Raw genomic sequence first — 27,918 nt, 5'->3', positions numbered from 1 at the left:
GAGAAGCAGCTTTCACCTCTTTTGCCTTTTGCCTTTTACTGCTACAAAAATATGCAGACTGAACTGCCACAGATGGCTGTATTGGTGTTGAAGGAAACTGACCGACGCAATTATATTTAATGGATTTGTGTAACTGTGAGGTTGTTTCTTATTGGTAATGCTTTGTGGTTTTAACGAGAAAATATGAATGAATGAATGCTCTGCAGATCACTAATATTATGCATTTAGTAGGAAGATGAAGGAGGATGAAATTCAGAAAGATTCACTCAGCCTAGAAGTAATCAAATCCAGCCCAAAGCCACAGAATCATGAATTCCAATCACGTGTAGAAAACTGGCAAGCCTTCACTCCCGGGAAAATTGTTCTTCATTAAACTATTATTTATCAACTCCCTTCACATTCTAAGGCAGCTCACACACATACCGCCTCCTTGCTTGGCCTTGGCTTCAGCACGACTTTGCTCTGGAATAAACTGCATCCTTGTCTTCATTTTTGTTCATATAAATGTTCATTGTACTGCTCTCTCTTTCCCCCACCTGACAAAATACCCTTCCAAGTTAGCATTGTGTCTGATGTTGGGTTTTTAGGCACATGCATAGCTGTAGATTTTGAAATTTTTATTCCTGATTAATGTTTTTAAGAGATTTTAGGAGCCATATATATTAAAAAACTTTTACTTGTAACTAATAGCACTCGTCAGCTTGGTCTGAATTCTCATTCTCTCTCTCTCTCTCTCTCTCTCTCTCTCTCTCTCTCTCTCTCTGTGCAGACTCACACTTTTTTACCCTAGATCTCAAAAACCCAATATCAGGTACAAATATATATGCAAATGTAAAGAATCAGGCTTGCATGGAGCTTGTGGCTTTGCTTCTCCCTAGTGAAGTCCCATATTTTGGACCGAAAACATGTATCCTAAAACAAACTAATGATTTATTTGCTTTTTTATTTCTGTCCTGCATTTCTGTATTAAAATATACTCAGAGTCGCTTATAGCATTTTAAAACTCTTTACAATCACACCCATACATAATCAAAAACAAAACTACCAAAGCACATTTTAAAAATCTAGTTCTTTAAAAAGCCCAGGGGAATAAGTAAGTTTCCAAAGCCTGTTTAAAAGTAGGCAAGGAAGGAGGTAAGCATACTTGTCTACGGGACGTTATTCCACATTGTATGTGTCACAACCTCTCAAATCCACTGGCCATATTTCCATTGACGGTGTGAAAGAGAGAAGAGTCTCAGAAATAGACGTTTAGGCTATTTGTTTGTTTGTTTGTTTGTTAAATTTCTATACCGCCCTTCATCTGAGGATCACAGGGCGGTTTACAATATAAAAACACAAAAATACATAACATAGTAATAAACCAAAACAATACTCTACCACACACACAGTTTAAAAGGCCACAGATTATTTACTTACCCAAAGACCTGGGAGAAGAGGAAGGTTTTTGGCTGGTGCCTAAAGATATGGATTGACAGTGCCAGGCAAGTCTCCCTGGAGAGAGCATGCCACAAATGAGGAGCCACCACAGAAAAGGCCCATTCCCGTGTTGCCACTCTCTGGACCTCTTGAGGAGGAGGCACATGAAGAAGGGCCTCAGATGATGATCTCAAGGTCTGGGTAGGTTCATTTGGAGTGGGCGGTCCTTGCGGTTCACTGAAAAAATATGGTATATAGGAAGACACTGGTTCTAGGCCTTTTAGAAAGGGTTAAAGGTCACAACCAAGACCTTGAATTGAGCGCATTTGCACACTTCTTGGGCAGGCGCAGACACAAAAAGCAACATGGGAAAGACCAAATTTACTTCTTGTAACAAATTCAGTTATGTGTGAGTATGAACTTCTCTGGTCTAATTCGAATATGGCGGGGGGGGCAGGCGGGGAGTGGATTAACAGCTAAATAATGCTCAAATGTAGACAGGCCCACAATGTAGTCATAGCCTAGGGAGCCAGTGGTGATGTGGTCTAAACCACTGAGCCTTTTGGGCTTGCCAGTCAGAAAGTCGGTGGTTCGAATCCCCATGATGGAGTGAGCTCCCATTGCTCTGTCCCAGCTCCTGCCAACCTAGCAGTTCGAAAGCACACCAGTGCCAGTAGATAAATAGGTACCGCTGCGGCAGGAAGGTAAACGGCGTTTCCATGCATTCTGGTTTCCGTCATGGTGTTCCGTTGCGCCAGAAGTGGTTAAGTCATGCTGGCCACATGACCCGGAAAACTGTCTGTGGACAAACGCCAGCTCTCTCGGCCTGAAAGCAAGATGAGCACTGCATCCTCATAGTCACCTTTGACTGGACTTAACCATCCAGGGGTCCTTTACCTTTCGGCTTTTACCATAGCCTTTGAGGTGTGTTAAAAGATTTGGGTGTTCTTGGGCGAGTACAATGAGGATATAAATAGTTAATGGCAATATATGTTGACTCAAGTGGTGTTAGTATTATTTCTCAACAATTCGGCCAGAGAAAACAGCCCCGAAGGCAGTTAGCCAGTTTTTGTTCCATTTCTTCCGAATCTTTCATACTGGCAGTATGAATAGCTATCAGTGCCAAACACAATTAAGCACTTTGAGATGTATCCTCTGCAAGAAGATTTGCAACTTACGACTCAATTCAGTCCATTGCTAGAGAACACTCAGCTGCTAACAGTGTAGACGCTTACAACCTAAATGGAATTTTAACCTGTACTTTCGTGGTTTAGGCTTGGTAACTTGGCATTATTGTGGAAATGCAGCAGTTGAATTAGGAATGATAAAAATTGAAATTCCTGGCTGTGTGCATGGTTTTCTACATCTGTCTATTAACATTGAGATATATAGATATATAATGGCTCCATTGGACCACATCCACAAAGGATAACCGCACACATATATAAATTTTAACATAAAAAAGCATACAGATGTGGAAGTCCTCGACACAGGTTGGCTATTAAATAAGAAAACCTGGTGATCCATAAAAAACATGCAAAGCAGAACAGAAGACTTCATTGCAATCAGGTTGAAGAACCACAGCTTTAATAAGGTGATAGCCGTTATTTGTGCCATGAACATAGTGCTTTGATAAAGAATACTTCTTCTTCCTCCATGGAAACATAATTCCTTGTTAATATATTATATAAATATACTAAGCTCCTTTATCATCTTAAATCCAGTGAGGTTCTTAGCATAATTACATGAGGCGATTGGGGGGAATAAAGAAAACAGAGTCCTCAGATAGTTGCTGCCTTGCAGATTCAGAAATAAGAGGCCCATTAACTGTTTTGTGTTATGTGCCACTTCTTAGCGAGGCAGGAGACCTTCACTTTAATCTCTCTTTAATGAGAAGTACAATATAAATGAGAAACCTACTTTGTTCCGTTAGTTAACACCAAGCTTGCTGCTTATTCTAAAGGAACATCACTTCGTGCAGCCATCTCTTCTGAGCAAGAATCGACTGAAACAAATCTTATTCCATTTATTTTCATTCATTACCTCCCTAAGTTTCCCAGCTCCTTCACTCTTTGCCTTAGCAAATGAGTTCTATCAACTGTGTTGCTTTTCGGTTAAGAATTCCATACCAAATGAGAAAATACTTGCAATGTGGACGTAAGTTTTTCTTTTATTCGGCTAAGATATCTCTGGATGCTCATGTATTGTTGTTGTTGTTTAGTTGTTTAGTCGTGATTAAAGATCATTGAATAATAATTAAACAACTACAATAAATAATTACTAAACTATAATCAATAAAAATAACAGCAAGTCACAATACATTGTTGTTTAGTCGTTTCGTCGTGTCCGACTCTTCGTGACACCATGGACCAGAGCATGTCAGACACTCCTGTCTTCCACTGCCTCCCGCAGTTTGATCAAACTCATGTTGGTAGCTTTGAGAACACTGTCCAACCATCTCGTCCTCTGTTGTCCCCTTCTCCTTGTGCCCTCCATCTTTCCCAACATCAGGGTCTTTTCCAGGGAGTCTTCTCTTCTCATGAGTTGGCCAAAGTATTGGAGTCTCAGCTTCAGGATCTGTCCTTCCAGTGAGCACTCAGGGCTGATTTCCTTCAGAATGGAGAGGTTTGATCTTCTTGCAGTCCATGGAACTCTCAAGAGTCTCCTCCAGCACCATAATTCAAAAGCATCAATTCTTCAGTGATCAGCCTTCTTTATGGTCCAGCTCTCACTTCCATACATCACTACTGGGAAAACCATAGCTTTAACTATACGGACCTTTGTTGGCAAGGTGATGTCTCTGCTTTTTAAGGTGCTGTCTAGGGTTGTCATTGCTTTTCTCCCAAGAAGCAGGCATCTTTTAATTTCGTGGCTGCTGTCACCATCTGCAGTGATCATGGAGCCCAAGAAAGTAAAATCTCTCACTGCCTCCATTTCTTCTCCTTCTGTTTGCTAGGACGTCTTTAAAGTGTTTAGGGAAGAGAACATATGGAGCATTCCTCTTGTTAATTCAGCTTCTGTTTGGGGCCTGTCCCTCTTCCTTCAAGGCCATAGCTTTTAAGGTTCATAATTGTAACTTGCACCCATTTCAGAGCTGCCCAGCGTGGGGGCATTGTATATAGTCTTCTTTTCAGAGCATCTTCTGGAAGGCAGTCATAAAAAGTTTCAGATTAGCTACCCACGGAGCTAATAGGGGAGAAGTAGTGGATGGCATGATGGGATGGATCTGGGTCTCCTTCTAAGGTATTTACGCTGTGTCATCCTGCTCACTGCATTGCTGAGAGGTCAAGTAAGTTCCTTCAGGTCAGGTAAGTACCTGAAGGAGTGTCTCCACCCCCACTGTTCAGCCTGGACACTGAAGTCCAGCTCCAAGGGCCTTCTGGCAGTTCCCTCACTGCGAGAAGTGAGGTTACATGGAACCAGGCAGAGAGCCTTCTCAGTAGTGGCACCCGCCCTGTGGAATGCCCTCCCATCAGATGTCAAGGAAATAAACAACTATCCGACTTTTAGAAGACATCTGAAGGCAACCCTCTTTAGGGAAGCTTTTAATGTTGCTGGTTTTATTCTGTTTTTAATATTTTGTTGGAAACTGCCTAGAGTGGCTGGGGAAACCCAGCCAGATAGGCGGGGTATAAATAATTTAGTAGTAGTAGTAGTTGCAGTAGTGGTGGTATTACTTCACAGCTCCACACTCTCTGCTGTTGCTGGGAAGGCAGGTGACATTCTTCAAGGGGCAATGACCTCATCAGGAAGCTAGCCTGAATTACCCGTATTTTTCGCTCTATAAGACGCACCAGACCATAAGATGCACCTGGTTTTTGGAGGAGGAAAACAAGAAAAAAAAATATTCTGAATCTCAGAAGCCAGAACAACAAGAGGGATCGCTGCGCAGCAAAAGCAGCGATCCCTCTTGCTGTTCTGGCTTCTGGGATAGCTGCACAGCCTGCATTCACTCCATAAGACACACACACATTTCCCCTTACTTTTTAGGAGGGAAAAAGTGAGTCTTATAGAGCAAAAAATACAGTATATCATAACGCTGGATCCAGGGGTTCAGGAAGTTAGCCTGGCTTGTTTAGCTTTTAATGCTTGCTGGATTCAGGGATTCAAGGAGTCTGGCATCCACAATAAGACTATTATTGTGGAGTTAGGGAGCAAGAAGACAAAAACTTCGAGAAAGAATGGGAATTTTTTATAATTTATTTAGGAGACCACCATAGGCAGATGAAAACATTAGCGGGATTTTAATCCCACTTGTAATGGAACACATACGATGGACAATATGGATAGATATAAAATTTAGATTATGAAACAATATGCAGTTGAAAATGTTGACAATAGGACCCATAGGGGATGGGGGGGGGGAAGTCTCGAGAATCAGAGAAATCTCTTTATATTGATATGTATGTGGTAGTGTTATAAATTTATATTTGTAAAATCAAATAAAAATGACCCCCCAAAGGCTATTATTGTGGAGTTAATGGGCGTGAGAGTCCAATGATATTGCGGGGGGGGCACCTTGTTCTCGCTCCTTGTCCCATTTGCTCAGATAATCCCTAGTGCACCTGGAACTCTGAGAAATAGATTTTATTTTATTTTATTTTATTTTAAAATGGTCTTTTAAACTTGGTTTGTGGCTGATGGCTGTTTTGTTGCACTCGCAGTGATGAAACCTGTACAAAAGTAAAAACTATTAAATATATCAGGAAAAAATAGAGGACTCAGCTATACAGGTGCAAATAAAAAGTTTAAAGTGTGTTTTAAGTGCAATCTACAATGTGACACTAGATGGGGATGGTGAGCCTTATGGAAAATTCAATGTGTTTTTAAAAACACTTGTTTTTTTAAAAAATAAAAACAACCACGCATTTTCGAAACAGTTTTTATATGTATGTAGATTCCACCAGAGAGAGAAAAGAACAACATAGCAGTGAAGGGATGTTTGTTCTTGTTGTTTTCTGGTGTAGCTGTGGTTATAAGATGTGAATATTTCTTCAATCCCATTCTTTGCATCTTTTAAAATTAGATCTTTATTGGGAAGTATGTAGCCTTGAATATGTGCACAGGGTGGAGGGGGGTCACTGTGATGAAATTGCCGTTATGACTTCACAATGGGATTCATTTAAGACTGGCATAAAATGTACTGAAAGTGATTGGAATTGTACTCCTTACTACATTCTATCCAGGAATATCGTAATAATGAAGATGAAGATTATGATAGGTCAATAAAGTTGTGCCCCCCCCTCCAAACGCAGATGCTCTCACAGTCAAACACCACCTTCATTGTCCTCCCAAAGCCAACAATTTTTAATTGTCAGCGCAAGTCTCCCCAGGGTTAGGATGGCAGGGAAACAATGAAACATATTCCCCCCCCCCACACACATACACTTTCCATCTGATGAGGAAAGTATTTATTGTCATGGTAATCACAGAAAAATCCTAGGAGCCCATACCAGATGCTTTTCTCTGTGCCCAGAAATGTTACTGGAATGAAATGAACAAATAACCAAAAATGGTTAGCAATTGTTGCCTCTTCTCTATTTGCTATCCTGTTCCCTTATCCTGAGGAGATTGCGTCCAATTCCTCAGCTTGGATTTTTGAGTAAGACTCTGCTTCAAAGTTCTGGTGAAGTGAAAAGCTCCAGTTTTTCGTATGTTTCTGAGGTATAAATCGCCCTTGTTATTGAAATTCATAACTGAACTTTTATTTGCTCCTTTAGTAAGTTCTCAAAAAACAAGACTTGGTGACAAAGCTCGAGGAATGGAATCTGCTATCTCAAAAGTCAAACCCAGACTTCTTTTTGAGTGACGCTTCAGTTTTAGGTGTACCTTGGAACCTCGGATTGCGAACGTTATCCGTGCAGGAGGCATGTTCGCAACCCACAGTGTTCCCAGCTCGCAGCGCCGCGTCTGCGCACATGGAGGTCGCAATTCGGCACTTCTGCGCATACACAAAGCGCGATTTAGCACTTCTGCGCGACCGCCGGAAGTAACCCATTCTGGTCCTTCCGGGTTTGGCGCGGTGAGCAACACGAAAACACATAACTTGAAGCTCCTGTAACCCAAGGTGCCGCTGTATGTTTAAAGAAATATTAGATGCACTCTTGAAAAAAATGTAGGGAGTGATGCAGCCTTAATCTGTAGTTTTTCCAGATATATATATATACTTTTCAAGTTTCTACATTTCATTAGTTTTACAATCAATCTAACATTTCAAAATTAACCCTGGATGGTTAAGTCCAGTCAAAGGCGACTATGGGGTTGTGGCGCTCATCTCACTTTCAGGCCGAGGGAGCTGGTGTTTGTCCACAGACAGCTTTCTGAGTCATGTGGTCAGCATGACTAAACCGCTTCTGGTGCAACAGAACACTGTGATGGAAACTAGAGCACACGGAAATGCCATTTACCTTCCCGCCACAGTGGTATCTATTTATCTACTTATACTGGTGTACTTTCAAACTGATAGGTTGGCAGGAGCTGGGACAGAGCATTGGAAGCTCATCCTGTCGTGAGGATTCGAACTGCCGACCTTCTGATTGGCAAGCCGAAGAGGCTCAGTAATTTAGACCACAGCGCCACCCGCTTCCCCAATGTAAGCTGTGACTGTATTGTATGCATGTGTTGTCAGCAGGTGTCATATTTTGTGGATTGCATACCTGTGACCTGCGCTGCACATGGAATCCTGTGTTTGCAACAATTAATGGCTTCATAGTCTCCAGGTTTCCTTTAGGCTGCTGCAAAGCTGCTTGAAAAACAAAATTGTGCTTTTGCTGCCGTGATCAGATCAAAAATTCTTTACACTGGCTGCTTCTAAGGTGTTGGACCGGGTTTTAAGATTTCTCTCTGGAGACACAAAACCTTTATTTGTTCAGGTTCTGACTAAATGGGAGACCACCTACTTAAACACAATGTGCATCTATACTCAGATGTGTGACTATTAGCATGGATTACACTTTAAAGGCTATTATTGTATTTCACATCTTAGCTTTTTGGCTCACATATTGCCATCGTCCCCGGCTCTCTTTTTCATGATGTTCCTTTGAGTTATTCTTCTGCTCCTTGTCCATAATACAACATATTTCTTTTTCAGAAGCCAGATAGTTTGCAAGTTTGTGGGTGCAATCCAATGCATGTTTCCCTGGAAATATGTCTCACTGAGTTCAATGAGGCTTACTCCCTAGTAAGTGCTTTCAAAATTGCAGCCTAAGCCCTACCTACCTTTGTCTGAGTGCTTTGCATATTATAAAATTCCACAGTGAGACAGAGCATATAGAAAGCAAGATAATGCCATATCCATTGTGTAATTCCACCATTTATTCACTTTTTAATTAAAATGAGGTGTATAAACTCCAGCATGTTGTCTGGATATCATATATGATAGTGATATACTAAATTGCAGCTCAAAGCAACTAACCACAGAATTAAGTCGCGTATAGTGAGGGTTAAAATGGGGTTGGCTTAATTTGGATTGATATTTCAGAACAATGTGATTCAAGTAAAATCAATGCAGAGAAAGGGATACCATTATGAATGTGGCCATACAAGATCAGAGGTGTGCCATTTTTGTGAAATAGAGTCGAAAAGCCCTTTTACCTAACACTCTCTCTCTCTCTCTCTCTCTCTCTCTCTCTCTCTCTCATATCTATATATTTGGAGGAGAGAAGCAGAATAAGTTTGTTTATTCTGCTGTGATTGTTGTACTGGTCATGTTGTGCGGATGCCTGATTATCGTCTCCCAAAGCAACTACGCTATTCCAAACTTTAAAATGGAAAACGTAATGCTGGTGGTCAACAAAAGAGGTTTCAAGACTCTCTCACGGCAAATCTTTAAAAAAATGTAGTATAAACACCAACAATTGGGAAACTGGCTTGTGAGCGCTCCAATTGGAGAACAGCCTTTACCAAAGGTGTCATGGGCTTTGAAGATGCTCAAACTCAGGACAAAAGGGAGAAACGTGCTAAGAGGAAGGCACATTTGGCAAACCCTCACCGTGATCAACTCTCGCCTGGAAACCTATGTCCCCACTGTGGAAGGACGTGTGGATCCAGAACTGGCTTCCACAGTCACTTACGGATTCACTGTTAAGACCGTATTCATGGAAGACAATCTTACTCGGCTACAAGTGATTGCCAACGAAGAAGATACAGATCCACACTCAGAACGAGATATATGGCATCTACGTATTGTTTATAAATTCTCTCTTCATTTCCACTATACTTAGCTTGACAGTGTTCGACAGTGGATTGCAACCTATAAAAATGATGGACTGGTTGTAAAGCCTCTTTGTGGAGACAACATCCCAGTTAATGCTTCTGCATATACTTTTTGAATAGTCCAAGCATGGTATAGCCTGCAACTTTGTGACTTTATGTGGACAGTTGCTCTTCGCTTTACCCAAATGATAAGCAGATCCCAGTGGCTTCAAAGAGTATGAGCGATAAAATGAAATAGAATGCACATTTCCACAAACTCGGCAGAGTGCCACAGAACTTAAAACACTTAGAAATAAAATAAAATCCCAGGAATCAGCGGTGGGCTTCTTCTCCCTCCTAAATAAGCCACATGGGGAAGCGTTCAAAACATGCTTGTGTTTTCTCAGTTGCTTTTCTCGGCAATGCTGTTAAAGTCTCGTTGTCAAGAATAGGCCTGACCTTTCTGCACTGGTCGGAAAGGTCATCCGTAAAGGTCAATGCGAACAATTCACTGAATAGTCTACCTCAGAGCTTGCAGCACATAAATGGACTGCTCCTTTCCTGGCATGAAATAGTGTGTGGGCAGCTTCGCTATTCCTCGAAGGACTGTGCCGTAAGACGAAAGCTGTGTACTCATAAGAAAATTGCAAGTTAGGTAGCTTATGTAGCTCTGTTTCAAACAGTGCTGCTTTCAACAGTTGTTATTAGCCAGTATTGTGAGATAAAGGCCCTACAGAGAGCAACAGTACACACAGAAAAGCTCAAGATACACGTTGATCTACCCACACGTAGTTGTTATCCTTGAGAAACGTAGAAAATAACAGGATATATTTATCTGAAAGTCTTCAAACTTACACAACCCTTTAAAAATTAGCTGATGAAGGGGAATACATTGAAACAGGACCCTGTCCTGGTTTCTAATCCATAATTGACTTCTGACTTCTGCTCAGTGATTGAAACTAAGACCTCCACAACAAATCTGACTATGGGCTAACATGAACTTATCTCTACTCATAAACTCTTATCCCTATTTCTGTAACAAATTATTGTGTCATACATATTTTTATGAGTTTGAATTTGTAATCTCTGTTAGAGTTTGTAATCTCTATTTGAGTTTGTAATCCTTGTCAGAATACATACTTTTGAATGGGTTGGTTTTTGTTACTATTGACTCTTGATTTGCGAGTAGGGACCACTCCCACTATTCAAACTTACATTGGTGTCCTTTTTTCTTGGTATATTTAATAACAGGAATCTCAACTAAAGCATCCATAACATGGCCATCCAACCTCTGCTTAAAAATATCCAAGGAAGGAGAGTCCACCACCTCTCATGGTTGTCTGTTCCACTGCTGAACAGCTTTTACTGTCAGAAAGTTTTTCCGAATGTTTAGTCGGAATCTCCTCTCTTGCGACTTGAAGCCATTGGTTCGAGTCCTACTCTCCAGAGCAGGAGAACACAAGTTTGCTTGTTTCCATGTGACAGCCCTTGAGATATTTGAAGATGGCTATCATATAGCGTGTTCTCCTTCATGGAGAGCACGTGTTGCGGTGGGGTCTGCTGAGCCACCCCTCTGTTACCAGGCAGGGTCTCTAAAGATGGCCTGGGGCAGTGATTGGTTCACTGGGTTGCTGGGATAAAAGTTATGTTGCAATTTTGGTGGGAGGGGGAAAATGTTTAAATACTCTGCACGCAGCCTGGAGCTTTCTCTTTGCTGCGTGCAACGGATCACCCGCCCACCCGCCCTTGAGTAAGGGGTTGTTGCACTGACCTTGCTATGCCTGTCATGGGTCGTCTGCTGTTGGGGCAGGGGCCTGGTAGGAATTTTGTCCATCTGGCTGATTGGCTGGGCCATTTGGTTTTTGCCTACTGCGTAGCAAATCGTCACAACTTGTAAGGTTGTGGTTAGGCATTGGTAAATTGGTGGAGGAGGGGTTAGGATAGGCTGGGCCTGCCCCTCCATGGTTGCTGCGGAAAGGGAATTCCGTTAAAGGAATCCTGGGGCTTGCCATCTTTTCGTCCAATCCCTGGAATGGGGCTAGGGCCGGCAAGCCTTCGGGGAGCATGCGGATGAGAATTGAAGGTCTGTGACCCAGCTCCAATTCTCCCCGACTTGCTTTCCCCCGCACTGTCTTTCGGTGGTGCCCGGAAGTCAGTTCTGTCCCCAGGCGGGGGGACAGATAGTCTTAACCAATGCCCAAACAACCACTCACAGTTTTGTATTTAAATAAAGTTGTGGCCAAAATTATGCCAAAAACCTTAAACAAAAATTAAGTGTGTGTTGTGAGTTATTTGGGGCGTGGCTTGGGGACCTCAACACACAACTCCTCAGTCTCCTCTTTTCCAGGCTAACCATGCCCAGCTCCTTCAACCATTCCTCATAAGGCTTGGTTTCCAGACCCTTGATCATCTTAGTTGCCCTCCTCTGCACACGTTCCAACTTGTCAGCATCTTTCTTCAATTTTCATTTTTGTTTCATTTCACTTTTAATTTGTATACCTCCTTTCTATATTACTATGCACAAGGTGGCTTGAAAGCTGAAGAAATAGACAAAATAGTGTAGATCACATACCTGATAACAACCTGATCCAATACAAAAAAGTCACAATAAAAACATAACTTGAAAATAACTTATATCAGATACAGCAATATTCAACAACCCCTTTGAATATAATAATAAACCATAAAGTTAAAGATCATTGAATAATAATTAAACAGTTAGAATAAATAATTTCTAAACTATAATCAATAAAAATAATGGCAAGTCACAATACATAAAATACCACAAAACATACAAAAACATGTAAAAGGATCAAATTGAGAAACAAGGACACACAACTAATTTCCTTGCTGGAAAGAAGACTGCTCCCTGCTTTAAGGCCTATTTCCCCCTGCCATAGGTGGCGAAGCCCAGCCTCACCTTGAACAGCTAAAAGAGGCTCCTGGGAAGCCAGAGGGACATTGCTGGAACAACTCTTGTGTTGGGACAACTGGCTAAAATGTTTTAAAATGTCTCAAACTGTTCTAATTTTGGTTCCTCTGTTTCATTTTTGTCGGGTTGGTGTTGATTAAATATTTAGTTGGGGTTGGTGGTTATTTTAAATTGGGTATAACTAAACTGTTGTTATTTTCATTATTTTTGCTATTGGTTTCTATTGATTTATTGGTTCATTTGCTGTTTGTATAGGATATTTTGTTTTTTAATGTTTGATGTTTTGTTGTGTTTTTATATATGTTGTAAGCCGCCCAGAGTGGCTGGGGAAACCCAGCAAGATGGGCGGGATATAATTTAAATATTTTATTATTATTATTATTATTATTATTATTATTATTATTATTATTATTATTACTGAACTTCCCAGCTGTTTTCTTTTTTGTCAGGGCCATAGGTGCCAGCCGCCTGGGGCCCTGGATCCCCAAGCACCCACAAAATTTCCTATGAAGCGGCTGGGCACCCACAAATTCTGGCGCCAGGGCCAGGCAGACCTCATGGCACCCACAGCCTTGGGCACTCATGGTCATGGGTCCAAGCTAACACTCCTGGTCAGGGCAGTTTTGGGGTTCCTATGTTTATGCAACAGCTCATCCTCCTTCCACCCCAATTCAGCTCTCTTAAGACTTCATGCACCAGATGTTTGTGGCTTCCCCACATCTCTCTGCATAATGTCCCAGGATTTGGATGAGAAGCAGAGAATCCCTTTTAATATTTGTGTCTCTCTCTTTGGTTAAAAAATAAAAAGCAAAAGCGTTTCACAGCGGAACATGGAACTATCTGCATGACAGTCAAAGCTCACCAGTTTGGTGAAGTCCTGAGGGCGACCTGTTTACGCAGGAGCTTCTTTTGTGTGTCAGTGCGCTTTCTGGGTCAGAGTGCTTATCTCCCAGGCCAAGTTGCTAAACCAAACATCCTTATCCCCTTCTTTCAGTGAAGCTGCAAATAAAAACCCTTGCAAACGCCTGAGTCAGAAACATATGTTCTCTTATAGTCTCTCCTCATAAAGCTGGCATTCCAGGTCTCATGAAAATTCGATATCTCCACATCGTTTTGTATGTGAAAAGAGATTTCCTTACATGAAACAAACATGGGTTGTGGCCAGCTCTCAATTAAAAATCCAAACAGTGAATTGTTTGCTTTAGGCAAAGAAAAGGGGTTGGGAAACACTAAAAAATATAGGAGACAGACAAATAGGCCTTTCTAAACAAAGACTAATTGCTCTCGTAAATGTAGGGTCCTCGTTATTTAGGTTTAGATACGCTTATGAGAAAAGGGTGGACAACTGAGAGATGGACTTGCATCCCATAAAAGAGCCTGACTCCATGAGAGTCTTGGTTGTTTTGTTGTCGTTTGGATGCCCCGCCAAGTTTACATTCTCTGTGATTTCGCTCTTATGTATTTATAATAGCACAAAGGGAACGGCTCCAGAAACTTCAAGGGGAAGTTGGCGTGGTTGCTAGTGTAGCTAAGGGTATGTACGCATTAGGGGCTTAAAACACAGCAAGGTTTCCCCACACACATTGTGCTTCAAGTCGCATTTGCATGCTGCTGCGCACACCAAGCAGAAAGCAGGAATGGCGACACCCAATGCGCGTTGCCTGTTCGGCTTCCCTGTGCCCCCAAGCACCGCCGCCACCTCCCCACACTCCTGAGCAGCTAGACTGGTGACTGGGAGTGGCTGCTGAGACCATATAACACCAGTCTTGAAAGACCTTCATTGGCTCCCAGTACATTGCCAAACACAATTCAAAGTGTCGGTGCTGACCTTTAAAGCCCTATATGGCCTCATCCCAGTATACCTGAAGGAGCGTCTCTGCCCCCATCATCCAGCCTGGACACTGAGGTCCAGCTCCGAGGGCCTTCTGTTTTCTTTTTATAAGATATTTATTAAAGTTTTCAGAAATAATACCTTGTAAAACAGAAAAAAACAGAAAAAACAAAAATGCAAAAATGCAAAAATACAGAAATAAAAAGAGTTTAAAAAAAACAAAGAGTTTCCATTTACTTATTTTCTTTTAACTTATTTTCCAGACCTCCTCATACCTCCCTTTCTTATATTCCAATTCAAATTGTTTGTTCAGCAAATCCTCACCATTAGTTCTTTTACTTATTTCAGAACCTTATTTTCCATATCTCTTAAGCATTACAGCTGAAAACCACTTAATTTCTGTCCAGCATGATTCTAGCATTCCTTAATTTTACAATATTTCTGCAAATAGTCTTTAAACTTCTTCCAATCTTCTTCCGCCGACTCTTTTCCCTGGTCTCAGATTCTGCCGGTCATTTCTGCCAATCCCATATAGTCGATCATCTTCATCTGCCATTCTTCCAGAGTGGGTAGATCTTGTGTCTTCCAATATTTTGCGATGAGTATTCTTGCTGCTGTTGTCGCATACATAAAGAAAGTTCTATCCTTCTTTGGCACCAATTGGCCAACCATGCCCAGGAGAAAGGCCTCTGGTTTCTTCAAGAAGGTATATTTAAATACCTTTTTCATTTCATTATAAATCATTTCCCAAAAAGCCTTAATCCTTGGGCACGTCCACCAAAGGTGAAAGAATGAACCTTCAGTCTCTTTACATTTCCAACATTTATTATCGGGCAAATGATAAATTTTTGCAAGCTTGACTGGGGTCATGTACCACCTGTAAATCATTTTCATAATATTCTCTCTTAAGGCATTACATGCCGTAAATTTCAAACCGGTGGTCCATAACTGTTCCCAGTCAGCAAACATAATGTTATGTCCAACATCCTGTGCCCATTTAATCATAACAGACTTCACGATTTCATCCTGAGTATTCCATTTCAGCAGCAAGTTGTACATCTTTGACAGAATCTTAGTTTTGGGTTCTAACAATTCTGTTTCTAATTTCAATTTTTCCACCTGGAATCCAATTTTCTTGTCCAATTTATAAGCCTCCATTATCTGATGATAATGAAGCCAGTCTCGCACTTTGTTTTTTAGTTTCTCAAAACTCTGCAATTTCAATTTGTCTCCCTCTTGTTCCAAAATTTCCCAATATTTTGGCCATTTGGACTCCATATTGAGTCTTTTAAAAGCTTTCGCTTCCATTGGTGACAACCACCTTGGGGTTTTGTTTTCCAATAAGTCTTTGTATCTTATCCAAACATTAAACAATGCTTTCCTGACAATATGGTTTTTAAATGTTTTATGTACTTTAACCTTGTCGTACCACAAATATGCATGCCACCCAAAAGCATTATTAAATCCTTCTAAGTCCAAAATGTCTGTGTTCTCAAGAAGCAGCCAGTCTTTCAACCAGCAAAATGCTGCTGATTCATAGTAAAGTTTAAGCTCCGAGGGCCTTCTGGCGGTTCCCTCACTGCGAAGAGTGAGGTTACAGGGAACCAGGCAGAGGGCCTTTTCGGTAGTGGCACCCGCCCTGTGGAATGCCTTCCCATCAGATGTTAAGAAAATAAACAACTAAGTGACTTTTAGAAGACATCTGAAGGCAGCCCTGCTTAGGGAAGTTTTTAATGTTTGATGTTTTATCGTGTTTTTAATATTTTGTTGGGAGCTGCTCAGAGTGGCTGGGGAAACCCAGCCAGATGGATGGGGTATAAATAATTTTGTTGTTGTTTAGTCATTTAGTCATGTCCAACTCTTTGTGACCCCATGAACCAGAGCACACCAAGCACTCCTGTCTTCCACTGCCTCCCGCAGTTTGGTCAAATTCATGTTGGTAGCTTCGAGAACACTGCCCAACTATCTCGTCCTCTGTCGTTCCCTTCTCCTTTTGTCCTCAATCTTTCCCAACATCAGGGTCTTTTCCAGGGAGTCTTCTCTTCTCATGAGGTGGCCAAAGTATTGGAGTCTCAGCTTCAGGATCTGTCCTTCCAGTGAGCACTCAGGGCTGATTTCCTTCAGAATGGAGAGGTTTGATCTTCTTGCAGTCCATGGGACTCTCAAGAGTCTCCTCCAGCACCATAATTCAAAAGCATCAATTCTTTGGTGATCAGCCTTCTTTATGGTCCAGCTCTCACTTCCATACATAGATGATGATAATGATGAGCTGAAGCTGTCATCTGGACATCTGCAATGGCTATCTCAAATGTACACACCTCTGCTTAAATGTTAAGTGAACATGGCTTGCATTTGCAAACTGAATGAAAGCTGGCTTGAGGGGAAACACGTCAAACTGGATTAAGATACTACAGGGTAGATTTGGTTTGTGGCTAACATCATGTGCATATGGCTTCAAATGCCAATGGTGGAAGTCTACTGGAGCCAGAGTAAAATGGTAATGTGTACCAGCCTAGGAGTAAAGCAAAAAAACACACCCAGTAAATAGCCATACGTAAATGTAAACTGAATTACATCTGGGTTTCTTTATACCATTTTCCTTGTGTGTCTGTACAGTTGATATGTTAAAGCAGTGTTTCCCAAACTTGGGTCTCCAGCTGTTTTTGGACTACAACTCCCATCCTCCATAGCTAGCAAGACCAGTGGCCAGGGATGATGGGAATTGTAGTCCCAAAACAGCTGAAGACCCAAGTTTGGAAAACACCGTACTAAAGAACCAACAGCAAGAGGTCACATCATGATCCAAGTCAAATATTGTCCCTTGTCCACCAAGGAGCAGAATTAGTATTCCTAATGAGTGAACCGGAAATATAACAGGCATTTTACTTTCATATTTCTATGTTGCGATTGCACTTGGAATACCGTGTACAGCTTTGGTTGCTGCATCTCAAAATGGATATTGCAGAGCTGGAAAAAGTGCGGAAGACGGCAACCAAATTGATCAGGAGGTTTCACAACTTTGGTATTGCAATATTACTATATTTGGGTCCGGCCAGGCAGATCCCTGTACAAAAACAGCTGCACACTGCAAAGTTATATTGCTGGTCTTACTAGTGTGTTACTGGTAAGGAACCATCCTCAGGGATCATGAATTCTTAGCAGGACAATGCTTAGCTGTCTGGCAAAAGATAAACCTTACTTAGATAAACCTTAATTAGCATTTTGTTTTGCTTATGTAATTCCTGCAATAATTACAGCAATTAAGGAAAAAAAACTTAGTCTGGTCTTTTTGCAAGATTCGCTTTCACCATGTGTATTTATTTTAAGTCACACACACTGTATGTATAAACATAACTGTTCCCCTTGATATGTCTGTATCCAAGTGACTTTGCGGCAATGACAAACCCTTTGCAGAGTTGCTGCGCTGGCACCGTTGAAGATGCTGATGCAAAACCAAAAATGTATTGGCAGACTTCGCATATGCAGATTGCTGCTTTTTGTTTGTTAAACAAAGGCAACTGTGGTATTTTTAGTTCTATTCAAAATACGGGAAGCAAAAATCATTCTTGCCAAGTGGCAAGGGACAGAACTGGCGGAGGGAGAAATTAAATCCAGATTTCCACAAAAGAACTCCAAACCTTCCTCACGTTTTGTGTTCTGCTCTGACCTGTCATTCTACCATGTCATAGATATTAAGTGCAGTGCAGTTCTTGTGTCTTACGGTCACGTGGTTGAACTTTCAGAGTTCGTGTCCCCAGGCACTGGGATGTTCAACACAGCCAGAGGGTGGAGGAATCTCAGTTCTGCTACTAACGATTGTGTGAGGGAGAAAGGTGATCCAGGGATCCAGTCACTCAACCTGCCACCACAGCTACTTGGTCAAAGAGTTATGGGTCAGGAGACTGCAATGGAAGTGAGTGGCCCAATGTCCGGCTTCTTCCCCCTGTGTCAGTAGATAAGAGATCAAACCAAAGGAACACCTTACCAGTTAGAATCTTTAATAATCACAGTGAGAGAACAAAGAACACATCTCATAGAAATGGCGGTGCTCCCAATTAAGGGACACTCTCCCCCCCGTCCCTATTAATCTACATCACTCCTACATCTTGTAATCTGAATTTGTTACCCTCTGTGCTTTCTGTTCTAACACTTTCTGAGCTCTGTGTGTCTTTGGAGAAGGAGGGGGGGACTGTGTCCAGAGACAGTGAATCTGTTAACTCTCTCTCTTCCATTGTTTCTTCTGCTAGTAGTTCCCCATCCAGTATTTCCCAGCTTCTGCCTTCTGAACTGTGCCCCTCTGCAAACCACTGTTCCAAATCTATGCTGTCCTCCTCTTCCTGGGAAGATTCAGGATCAGGGGGAGGGGGTGGCCCCCACCATTCTTCCTCAGTGCAGCCATCCTCAGCAAGGTCCCTGACACCCAGGCAAGATATGTGAAAGAAAACACTCTTCTCAGCTTTTCATGCAAACCTGAAGTAGCTGAGTTGCGAGAGAACGGGACTCTTAATCTCAGGGTTGTGGGTTTGAGCCCTGTGTTGGGTGAACAATTCCTGCATTGCAGGGACCCTTGTGGTCCCTTCCAGCTCTACAATTCTATGATTCTATCTCCAAGTCTATTATTTATCACTTCTGCTTTTCTCTCTTTCATAGCTTTTATGGTCTCTTTCACAGCATTTATTTTCATTCTGTTCATTGCTGGGTTCAACCCACAGGCAACCCAGTCAGGTTTCCCCAGTTCCTCCTCCAGTTTAAAGAGACTGGAAAACAAAACACTGCTTTTTAAGTGAGCAAATAGTACCCAACCATCAGCCACACATTGGTGTCAATATGAACCAACTTGTCTCCACCACCATACGTGCCGTACGATCTCACAGGTGCCCATTAAGAATCTGGAAGTACAGGCAAGGAGTAAATCCTGACAACCCTTTTGATGCAATTGTTCACTGATACTGTACCAACCCAGAGCCTCAGGAGATCCTTAGTAAGTAAATGCATTTGAATGAGACCACATGTTACAAGGCTCAGCTCTCCTCTCCCCATTGAGCTGAATGAATGAAAAGTATTGAGACAGAATTTTGTCGCTGCATCTCAGTTGCTCATCTTTGGGAGGCGAAGAGTGATAGTGGTTTTGCATCAACTGCTCTTTTTTCCTGCTCTTGCTTTTGGGGGTACTTGTTTTGTGCTTTTGATAATATTATTAAAGGTATTTTGCAACTGTCGCAAGTCACCATGGGCAGGTGGTTGCAGAAAGCTGGGCTAAAAATTAAAATAATATACAATATGCACACGTGCTGCACTTCTGACCTCAATATTTGCCTCTGCAGTGCATGTTTATACACAATCTCTTCTCATTATGGCACTAAATCTTCACATCTGGTACAGAGAACAAGGGCTTACACCGCTGCATAGCTGCACATTCTTCATCAAACAACCACTCCTCCTCCTTATTTCAGGGTCAACAAACAATCCTGAGAATTGGAGGGAAACTATAATTATAATCATCGTGCAAAATAGCTCCGATAATCACACAGGGGAAAGTAATGGCCTGCCTTTTCAATGCTGAGTTCCCCATAATATAAATACACACATCCCAGGATTTTAAACAAGTGTTGCAATTAAGTGCCTTGATAAAACAAGCCAGTTATCTTGTTTGGTGGAAAATAATGTTTAAAGCACACAGGGCAATTTTAAATTGCCCTCCCGCTATACTTTACCAATACCACGCTGTCATTAAAGCTGTTGTTCTTTGTATGACTGTAAACTAGCAGAGACAGTGATAGGGCATGAATGCTTGGGAAATATTTAAAAAGGTCTGAAGAAGGACTGGTGCTTTATTGGTTCACTTCATACTATGGTCAGACTCAGGATGCTCCCGAATCTTCTTCTTTGGCAATTAGTTGTAGCCGAGTAAGGTTCTCTTCCATAAACACAGTTTTAACAGTGAGTCCGTAAGTGACTGTGGAGGCCAATTCTGGATCCACACGTCCTTCCACAGTGGGGACATAGGTTTCTGGGCAGGAGTTGATCATGGTGAGGGTTTGCTGAATGTGCCTTCCTCTTAGCACGTTTCTCCTTTTCGTCCTGAGTTCAAGCATCTTCAAAGTCCACGACACCTTTGGTAAAGGCTGTTCTCCAATTGGAGCGCTCTCAGGCCAGTGTTTCCCAGTTGTCAGTGTTTATACTACATTTTTTTAGATTTGCCTTGAGAGAGTCTTTAAACCTCTTTGTTAACCACCAGCATTAAGCTTTCCATTTTGAAGTTCAGAATAGAGCAGTTGCTTTGGGAGCCAGTGTGGTGTAGTGGTTAAGAGCGGTAGTCTCGTAATCTGGGGAACCGGGTTCGCGTCTCCGCTCCTCCACCTGCAGCTGCTGGGTGACCTTGGGCCAGTCGCACTTCTTTGAAGTCTCTCAGCCCCACTCACCTCACAGAGTGTTTGTTGTGGGGGAGGAAGGGAAAGGAGAATGTTAGCCGCTTTGAGACTCCTTAAAGGGAGTGAAAGGCGGGATATCAAATCCAAACTCTTCTTCTTCTTCTTCTTCTAATCAGGCATCCGCACAACATGGCCTGTCCAACGAAGTTGATGTTGAAGAGTCATCGCTTTGACACTGGTGATCTTTCTTCTTCCAGTACACTGGCATTAGTTCTCCTATCTTCCCAAGTGATGTGTAAAATTTTTTGGAGACACCGTTGATGGAATCTTTCAAGGAGTTGGAGATGGCATTTATAAGTGGTCCATGTTTCACAAGCATACAGTAATGTTGGTAGTACAATAGTTTTGTAAACAAGCATTTTGGTTTCCCTGTGAATGTCCTGGTCCTCAAACACTCTGCATTTCAGTGGGGAGAAAGCTGCACTTGCAGAGCTCAGGCGATGCTGGATTTTGGCATCAGTGTTGGCCCTTGTGGAAAGATAATATTGAGTAGCTGGAAACCCCAAGAGGGGAGACTGCTGTTGTGTCACTGTGAGAACAGAATGCTAGAACAGGTGGACTGCTGGTCTGCTCCTACAAGCGTATTCTTATGTTCTTATGATGAGGAACAATCCTAGGAGTTGCTATGCCTGCTCTGCATTGTACCAGCAAACATGTAGACGTCTTGGAGCAGGTGACAGTATTATAACCTGAAAACTGCATTGTTTTATAGTTATGGTGCCCAAAGGGTGTAGTTGTGCATTTGAGAGCCTTATGTTGATCCCTGTGCTAACACAAGAAACATTGTACAGTGCTGACACGAGAAGCCACCTTGTTATCTGATCTGGGATAGGAAAAGGAGTCTTAGCCGTGACAAGGTAAAAGGTCAACCTTTCCTCAAATCTGCAAGTGTCTGACACAACTCAGCGTCTCTGCCAAGAGCTGATTAAGAGGTTTTGGAGGAAGCCTCGCCCAACTGTCAACTTTTAATTTCTCTGCTCGCTTAAAGCAATGCCAGATGCTGGTGAGGGCTGGGGGATTTGTGGGTAGAGATTGAGCATGACCTTTTATTTGGCCTCTTTATTAAACCTCACAATAATTTCTTATAATTTTAACATATTAAATTGCACAATAATTTCATAATTATGTGTCTAAGTATTTCTAATAGTTATAACCAAATCAATAATTTTTGATATAACTGTAAAAACTACTCTGAAAATTTATTCTTCCAGAAATAAAACCTTCCTCTGGTTGTAAATATTAAGATGAGACCAGCAAGAATGAGTCTTTTGTAAAAATAATTAATTAATTAATTAATTAATCAATCAAGTCTTACTGACTAGTGATTTAAATTGTGATTTAAATTGTGATTTAAATTGATTTGATTTAAATCAAATCCACCCTGCTTACAACTGTGTCAAGAATCAATGCCAGTAAGGTTATCTGGAAGCAAGCCTTTTCCTTCAATTATAAAAAAAATCCCCTGTTGAATGGCTTTGACTAGTAAGCAACGAGGGACGCGGGTGGCGCTGTGGGTTAAACCACAGAGCCTAGGGCTTGCCGATCAGAAGGTCGGCAGTTCGAATCCCCGTGACAGGGTGAGCTCCCATTGCTCAGTCCCTGCTCCTGCCAACCTAGCAGTTCAAAAGCACGTCAAAGTGCAAGTAGATAAATAGGGACTGCTCCGGCGGGAAGGTAAACGGCGTTTCCGTGTGCTGCTCTGGTTCGCCAGAAGCGGCTTAGTCATGCTGGCCACATGACCCAGAAGCTGTACGCCGGCTCCCTCGGCCAATAAAGCGAGATGAGCATCACAACCCCAGAGTCTGCCACGACTGGACCTAAGGGTCAGGGGTCCCTTTATCTTTACCTTTAAGCAACATTTCAGAGCTGAGGGCCACATTTCCTTTGGGAAAAGTGACCGGGGGGTGTGTACCAGTGGTTCTAGGTGGGGAAAATGGACAGGATGAACTGAAGTGTGGGAGGGTTTCCCTTCTCATTACACCTTGTAGTGTACCTGACAGTAGTTTAGGAAAAACAATACACTTCCCTATCGCTGAACTTTCATACCAATTTCCTTATATCTAAGAATGAAGAGTTGGTAGTACATATCTGTGTTTACAGTACTTTGACGGAAACCAGAGTGCACAGAAAAGCTGTTTACCTTCCCACCACAGTGGTTCCTATTTATCTACTTGCACTTGACATGCTTTTGAACTGCTAGGTTGGCAGGAGTTCGGACTGAACAACGGGAGCTCACCCTGTCGCGGGGATTCGAACCACCGACCTTCTGATTGGCAAATCCTAGGCTCTGTGGTTTAACCCACAGCACCACCCGCATCCCACATTTACAGTATAGAAATCTGTTACTAAAATGCATGTTCTGTTAGTCATTCCTGTGACTCGAACAGCTATGTTCATACTTTGCAGTATATCATAATTTTGACAGAGCATGCAGTCCAGAGGAGGAGTTTGGAATCATCTACTTTTCCTTAAATGCAGCTTCCTGTGTCATCTGAACTGAGAACTATGGTTAATACTAACTATGGTTAATTTCAGAAAGTCAGATTCATAGCCCATGTTTTGCCTTACAAGGTGGTGAAGTTGATGTGTTTAGTTTGAGAAAAACCATTGTCAATATTTACTAAAGGGTGGAAACCCCTTAGCGCCTTGTTCATGAAAAAGAAAATGGACTTGTGATATTTGGGTTTGAGGATGGAAGTAAATATTGGTTTATAGAAAGTGGAATTGTTGGGTGTAATATTGGAGTGGGTGTTTTGAATAATTTTCTACATATATAGCTGACCGACAATGAATTGGTATTTCTTTTTTCTTTGTCTCCTTGTTTTCCTTTGTTTTGTTTTTATTTAGATTAGTTTCTTTTATCTTTGATATAAAATGATACTGGAAATTTTGATATTAACTTTTGTATATCTTTTTTCAAACTTTATTGGGAGAAGACTGTTGGCTTGTAAGACATTAATCATAGTTGAGGTAACCACAGTTTATGACTCCAGGTGACACAACAAACTAGAAGAGGAAGGAAGGAAGGACTTACAGACTCCTGGTCCCAACAGAACACAGGAGAGCATACAAGCCCAAGGCTTGCTCTGGTTCGTTCCTAAGTCTTGGCCAAATCGGGTCAATATCTGATTTCGATTAGCACCATCAATCAGTTTTTTTGGAGATATTCTATTGCTCAGAATCCAAATCCTTCTGATGACTTCATGATATTTTAAAACATGTGCTCCTCCAAAACATGGGTCATTCTCATCGCTATGTGTTTTGGTTTCTTTCAGATTCGGACCTGAGCATGCGGACTCTCAGCACTCCCAGCCCAGCGCTAATATGTCCGCCAAATTCGCACATTTTGCAGAATGGCCGTGGATCTTCCACATCGTCCTCTTCAATTACCGGGGAGACCATCGCAATGGTTCACTCGCCTCCTCCAACCCGCCTCACCCATCCTCTCATCCGGTCTGCCTCCCGACTTCAGAAGGAACGGGCTAACATCGACCGGCTGCCGGACCATTCGGTGATCCAGATATTCTCCTTCCTGCCTACCAACCAGCTGTGCCGCTGTGCCCGTGTGTGTCGCCGCTGGTATAATCTTGCTTGGGACCCCCATCTCTGGAGGACTATTCGTTTGACGGGCGAGACAATCAACGTGGACAGAGCCCTGAAGGTGCTGACCAGGCGACTTTGCCAGGACACGCCCAACGTCTGTCTCATGTTGGAGACGGTAATTGTTAGTGGCTGCAGGCGGCTCACAGACAGAGGGCTCTATACTATTGCTCAGTGCTGCCCTGAACTGAGGCAGTTAGAGGTATCGGGTTGCTACAATATTTCCAATGAGGCGGTCTTCGATGTGGTGTCGCTGTGTCCCAACCTGGAACACTTGGATGTGTCAGGTAATAGAAAATATATCTGTGCTTAAATTTGGGTGGAGAACTTTGCTTAAGGCAGGGATGAGGAGGAGGAGTTTGGATTTGATATCCCGCTTTATCACTACCGTAAGGAGTCTCAAAGCGGTTAACATTCTCCTTTCAATTCCTCCCCCACAACAAACACTCTGTGAGGTGAGTGGGGCTGAAAGACTTCAAGGAAGTGTGGCTAGCCCAAGGTCACCCAGCAGCTGCATGTGGAGGAGCAGAGACGCGAACCCGGTTCACCAGATTACGAGTCTACCCCTCTTAACCACTACACCACACTGGCTTTTCAACTAAGAGGCGCTGTGTCCAGGGCAGCTGTCTACCAGCTCCACCTGGTACGCAGGCTGAGACCCTACCTGCCCGCAGACTGTCTTACCAGAGTGGTCCATGCTCTGGTTATCTCCCGCTTGGACTACTGCAATGCGCTCTACGTTGGGCTACCTTTGAAGGTGACCCGGAAACAACTAATCCAGAATGCGGCAGCTAGACTGGTGACTGGGAGTGGCCACCCAGACCAAAGAACACCGGTCCTGAAAGACCTACATTGGTTCCCAGTACGTTTCCGAGCACAATTCAAAGTGTTGGTGCTGACCTTTAAAGCCCTAAACGGCCTTGGCCCAGTATACCTGAAGGAGCGTCTCCACCCCCATCGTCCAGCCCGGACACTGAGGTCCAGCTCTGAGGACCTTCTGGCAGTTCCCTAACTTTGATAAGTGAGGTTACAGGGAACCAGGCAGAGGGCCTTCTCAGTAGTGGTGCCTGCCCTGTGGAATGCCCTCCCATCAGATGTTAAGGAAATAAACAACTATCTGACTTTTAGAAGACATCTGAAGGCAGCACTGTTTAGGGAAGTTTTTAATGCTTGATGTTTTATTGTGCTTTTAATATTCTGTTGGGAGCTGCCCAGAGTGGCTGGGGAAGCACAGCCATATGGGCAGGGTATAAATAAATAAAGAATAGGCTTATTGTGGCCCCCAAAGTCTTCCCATCTGGCCCCCAGGGCCTCTCCTCTTCACACACACCCTATCCTCCTCAACCTCCATGCTGGCTCCTAGGAATAGGAAGTTTAACCCAGCAGCTTTTGTTATTTTTGCTTGCTGTTTGGCAATGCACATTGCAGGCATAGGTCTCCAGATCAGGACCACCGCATGGGGCAAAGGGCTAAAGCCCTCTTGTTGTGGATGCCAGGGTTCAGACTTGTATCTGCTTAGCGGTACCTGATATTTGCTATGGAATGCCGATTCTAGTCTCTGTGTATAGGGAAATGAAAAAATGATGGATGAATGGGTTTGCTTGTGTGTGAATGGAATGCTTAAAAGCTAAATCCCAATATTAACTCCTTTGTGTTCTAGTTGATGCATTTTTCTTTTCTATTTTCTGATCTTTAAAAAAACCTTCAAGGCTAATCCTCATCTCTCCAAAGTGACCTTATGCTTAAATTAGTGGGGGCTTGTCTTTCATGTGTCTTTTAAATTAAAGCCATAGTTTGCAGAGGTAGAAATTGCCTCAGGTATACAAAACCAACAAAGACTCCAGTGGCACCTTAAAGACTAGCTATTGTAATACAACTAGGGGTGTGGGATAAATTCAGTTCAGGTTGCATTTAAAGGCAGGTCTACCAGACTTGCACTTTCCAAAACAATACATGAACCAAAACAAAGTCATCCTTTGAAATTCGCTGTTCCCCAATATTGCGATGCCGTTATTCAGACAAGCAATGTGCACAAAAATGCATGTATTGGTGTAAATGTACATATATTAGTGAAAATAACATACAAAAATGCATTATAATAGGGAAATTGGTTTGCAAAAATGCTTAGATTAGTAAAAAAATGCACACAAAAATGTGCAGATCCGGAGAAATATTCATTAAAATGCTGATTTATTTTCATGAGGCCTTTTTCAAAACCCTAACTTCCCTCACTTAAAACTTCCCTAACTTCAAAATATGGAAGGTGAGAGAAGCTGCAATGGTCACTTTTGCCCATCCAAGTCTTTAGTTTCTACAGGGTTCTCTTCATTGTAGTTGCTACAACAGAATGAGATTGAATTAATTCTCAAATATTCAAAACATTGTGCTAAATGGTGTGTGCAATACTGCCCTCTGCTGGAGAGGTTGTCTCAGCTAAGGAATGTGCACATCTTTCCGGTTCCTCTTAATGCAACTTGGCAGACCAAGTCTCAACAGCCTGCTCTGAGCCCAATTTATTGCCATATTAAAAGGATACGAAGAATACAGTGATGCATATCAGCATCTATAGCCTATTGAACCACACACCAGAAGTACCCAGGGAGTGTTACAGGCAAATATCAACGGGACTTAAAAGTAGCTGGGGTTTTTTATTTTAAAAAAATATTTATGCTTTTCAGGTTTATACAATTCATTAATTTTACAATCATTTTAACATTTCAAAATTTGACTTCCTTCCCCCTTTTTCTGCGGTTCCTTAAATTTATTTTTAATATCGTCTGCATATCCAAATTAACTTAATTTTCTCTTTTATTCATCTGCTTTTAATATATACTTTTATAAAACTGCAGGTTATTACAATAACCCTGCCAATGTTTTTATCTGTTTGCAGTTTGTTTGTAAATAGTCCGTAAACCATTTCCCTTCTTTTATAAAAAGTTTATATTGATTTCTTATTCTTCCAGTAAGTTTCGCCATTTCTGCATATTCCATAAGTTTTTGTATCCATTCTTCCTTTTCTGGGACTTCTGCTTATTTCCATTTTGGGGCGAGTAACATTCTCGTAGCTGTCATTAGCAGCTTCTGGCTTGGAAAATGTATTGGAGGAAGAAGAACAAATCTCACGTGTCTTAGAGTGAGCAAGAACTTAGGTTCACCTTCTCACCTTGCACATCCTTGTCTCAGAGACACTGCATAAATTATGTCTTCCCTTACAAATGTGTACACCAGTGCAGGGAAATCACACACATGATGCCAGTGTGCACCACTAGGTGTGAAGATCACTTTAAGTAGTTTGGCAAGTGTACATATCAGATATTTCAGCATATTCCCAACAATCAGATATAATATTCACATGCCAGGTCGATGGAGACACAAACACCCATCCGTTCATCTCAGGGCATTATATACTACTATTTTCCTTTACAATTTGCAGTGATTTCTCTCCCTCTTGTCCATGGGTAGGCAAACTAAGGCTCGGGGGCCAGATCCAGCCCAATCACCTTCTAAATCCA

At 42.1% G+C, this 27,918-nt stretch overlaps 1 protein-coding gene across 3 annotated transcripts in view; it reads left to right on the top strand.

The window, feature by feature from the left end:
* The window catches only part of FBXL7 (F-box and leucine rich repeat protein 7), a 211,465-nt gene that overhangs the window by 177,411 nt on the left and 6,136 nt on the right, over positions 1–27,918 (top strand). For all 3 annotated transcript variants that reach the window (XM_081873094.1, XM_081873093.1, XM_081873092.1), the window contains one exon: positions 24,082–24,693. In XM_081873094.1, coding sequence (XP_081729220.1) covers positions 24,096–24,693 — 598 coding nt within the window. In that variant the 5' untranslated portion in view covers positions 24,082–24,095. The remainder of the gene's footprint in view (positions 1–24,081; positions 24,694–27,918) is intronic.

Source organism: Podarcis erhardii (assembly GCF_964252035.2).
Source record: "Podarcis erhardii genome assembly, chromosome: 8".
Lineage (NCBI taxonomy): Eukaryota > Metazoa > Chordata > Lepidosauria > Squamata > Lacertidae > Podarcis > Podarcis erhardii.
This window is presented reverse-complemented; position numbering and strand designations above follow the sequence as displayed.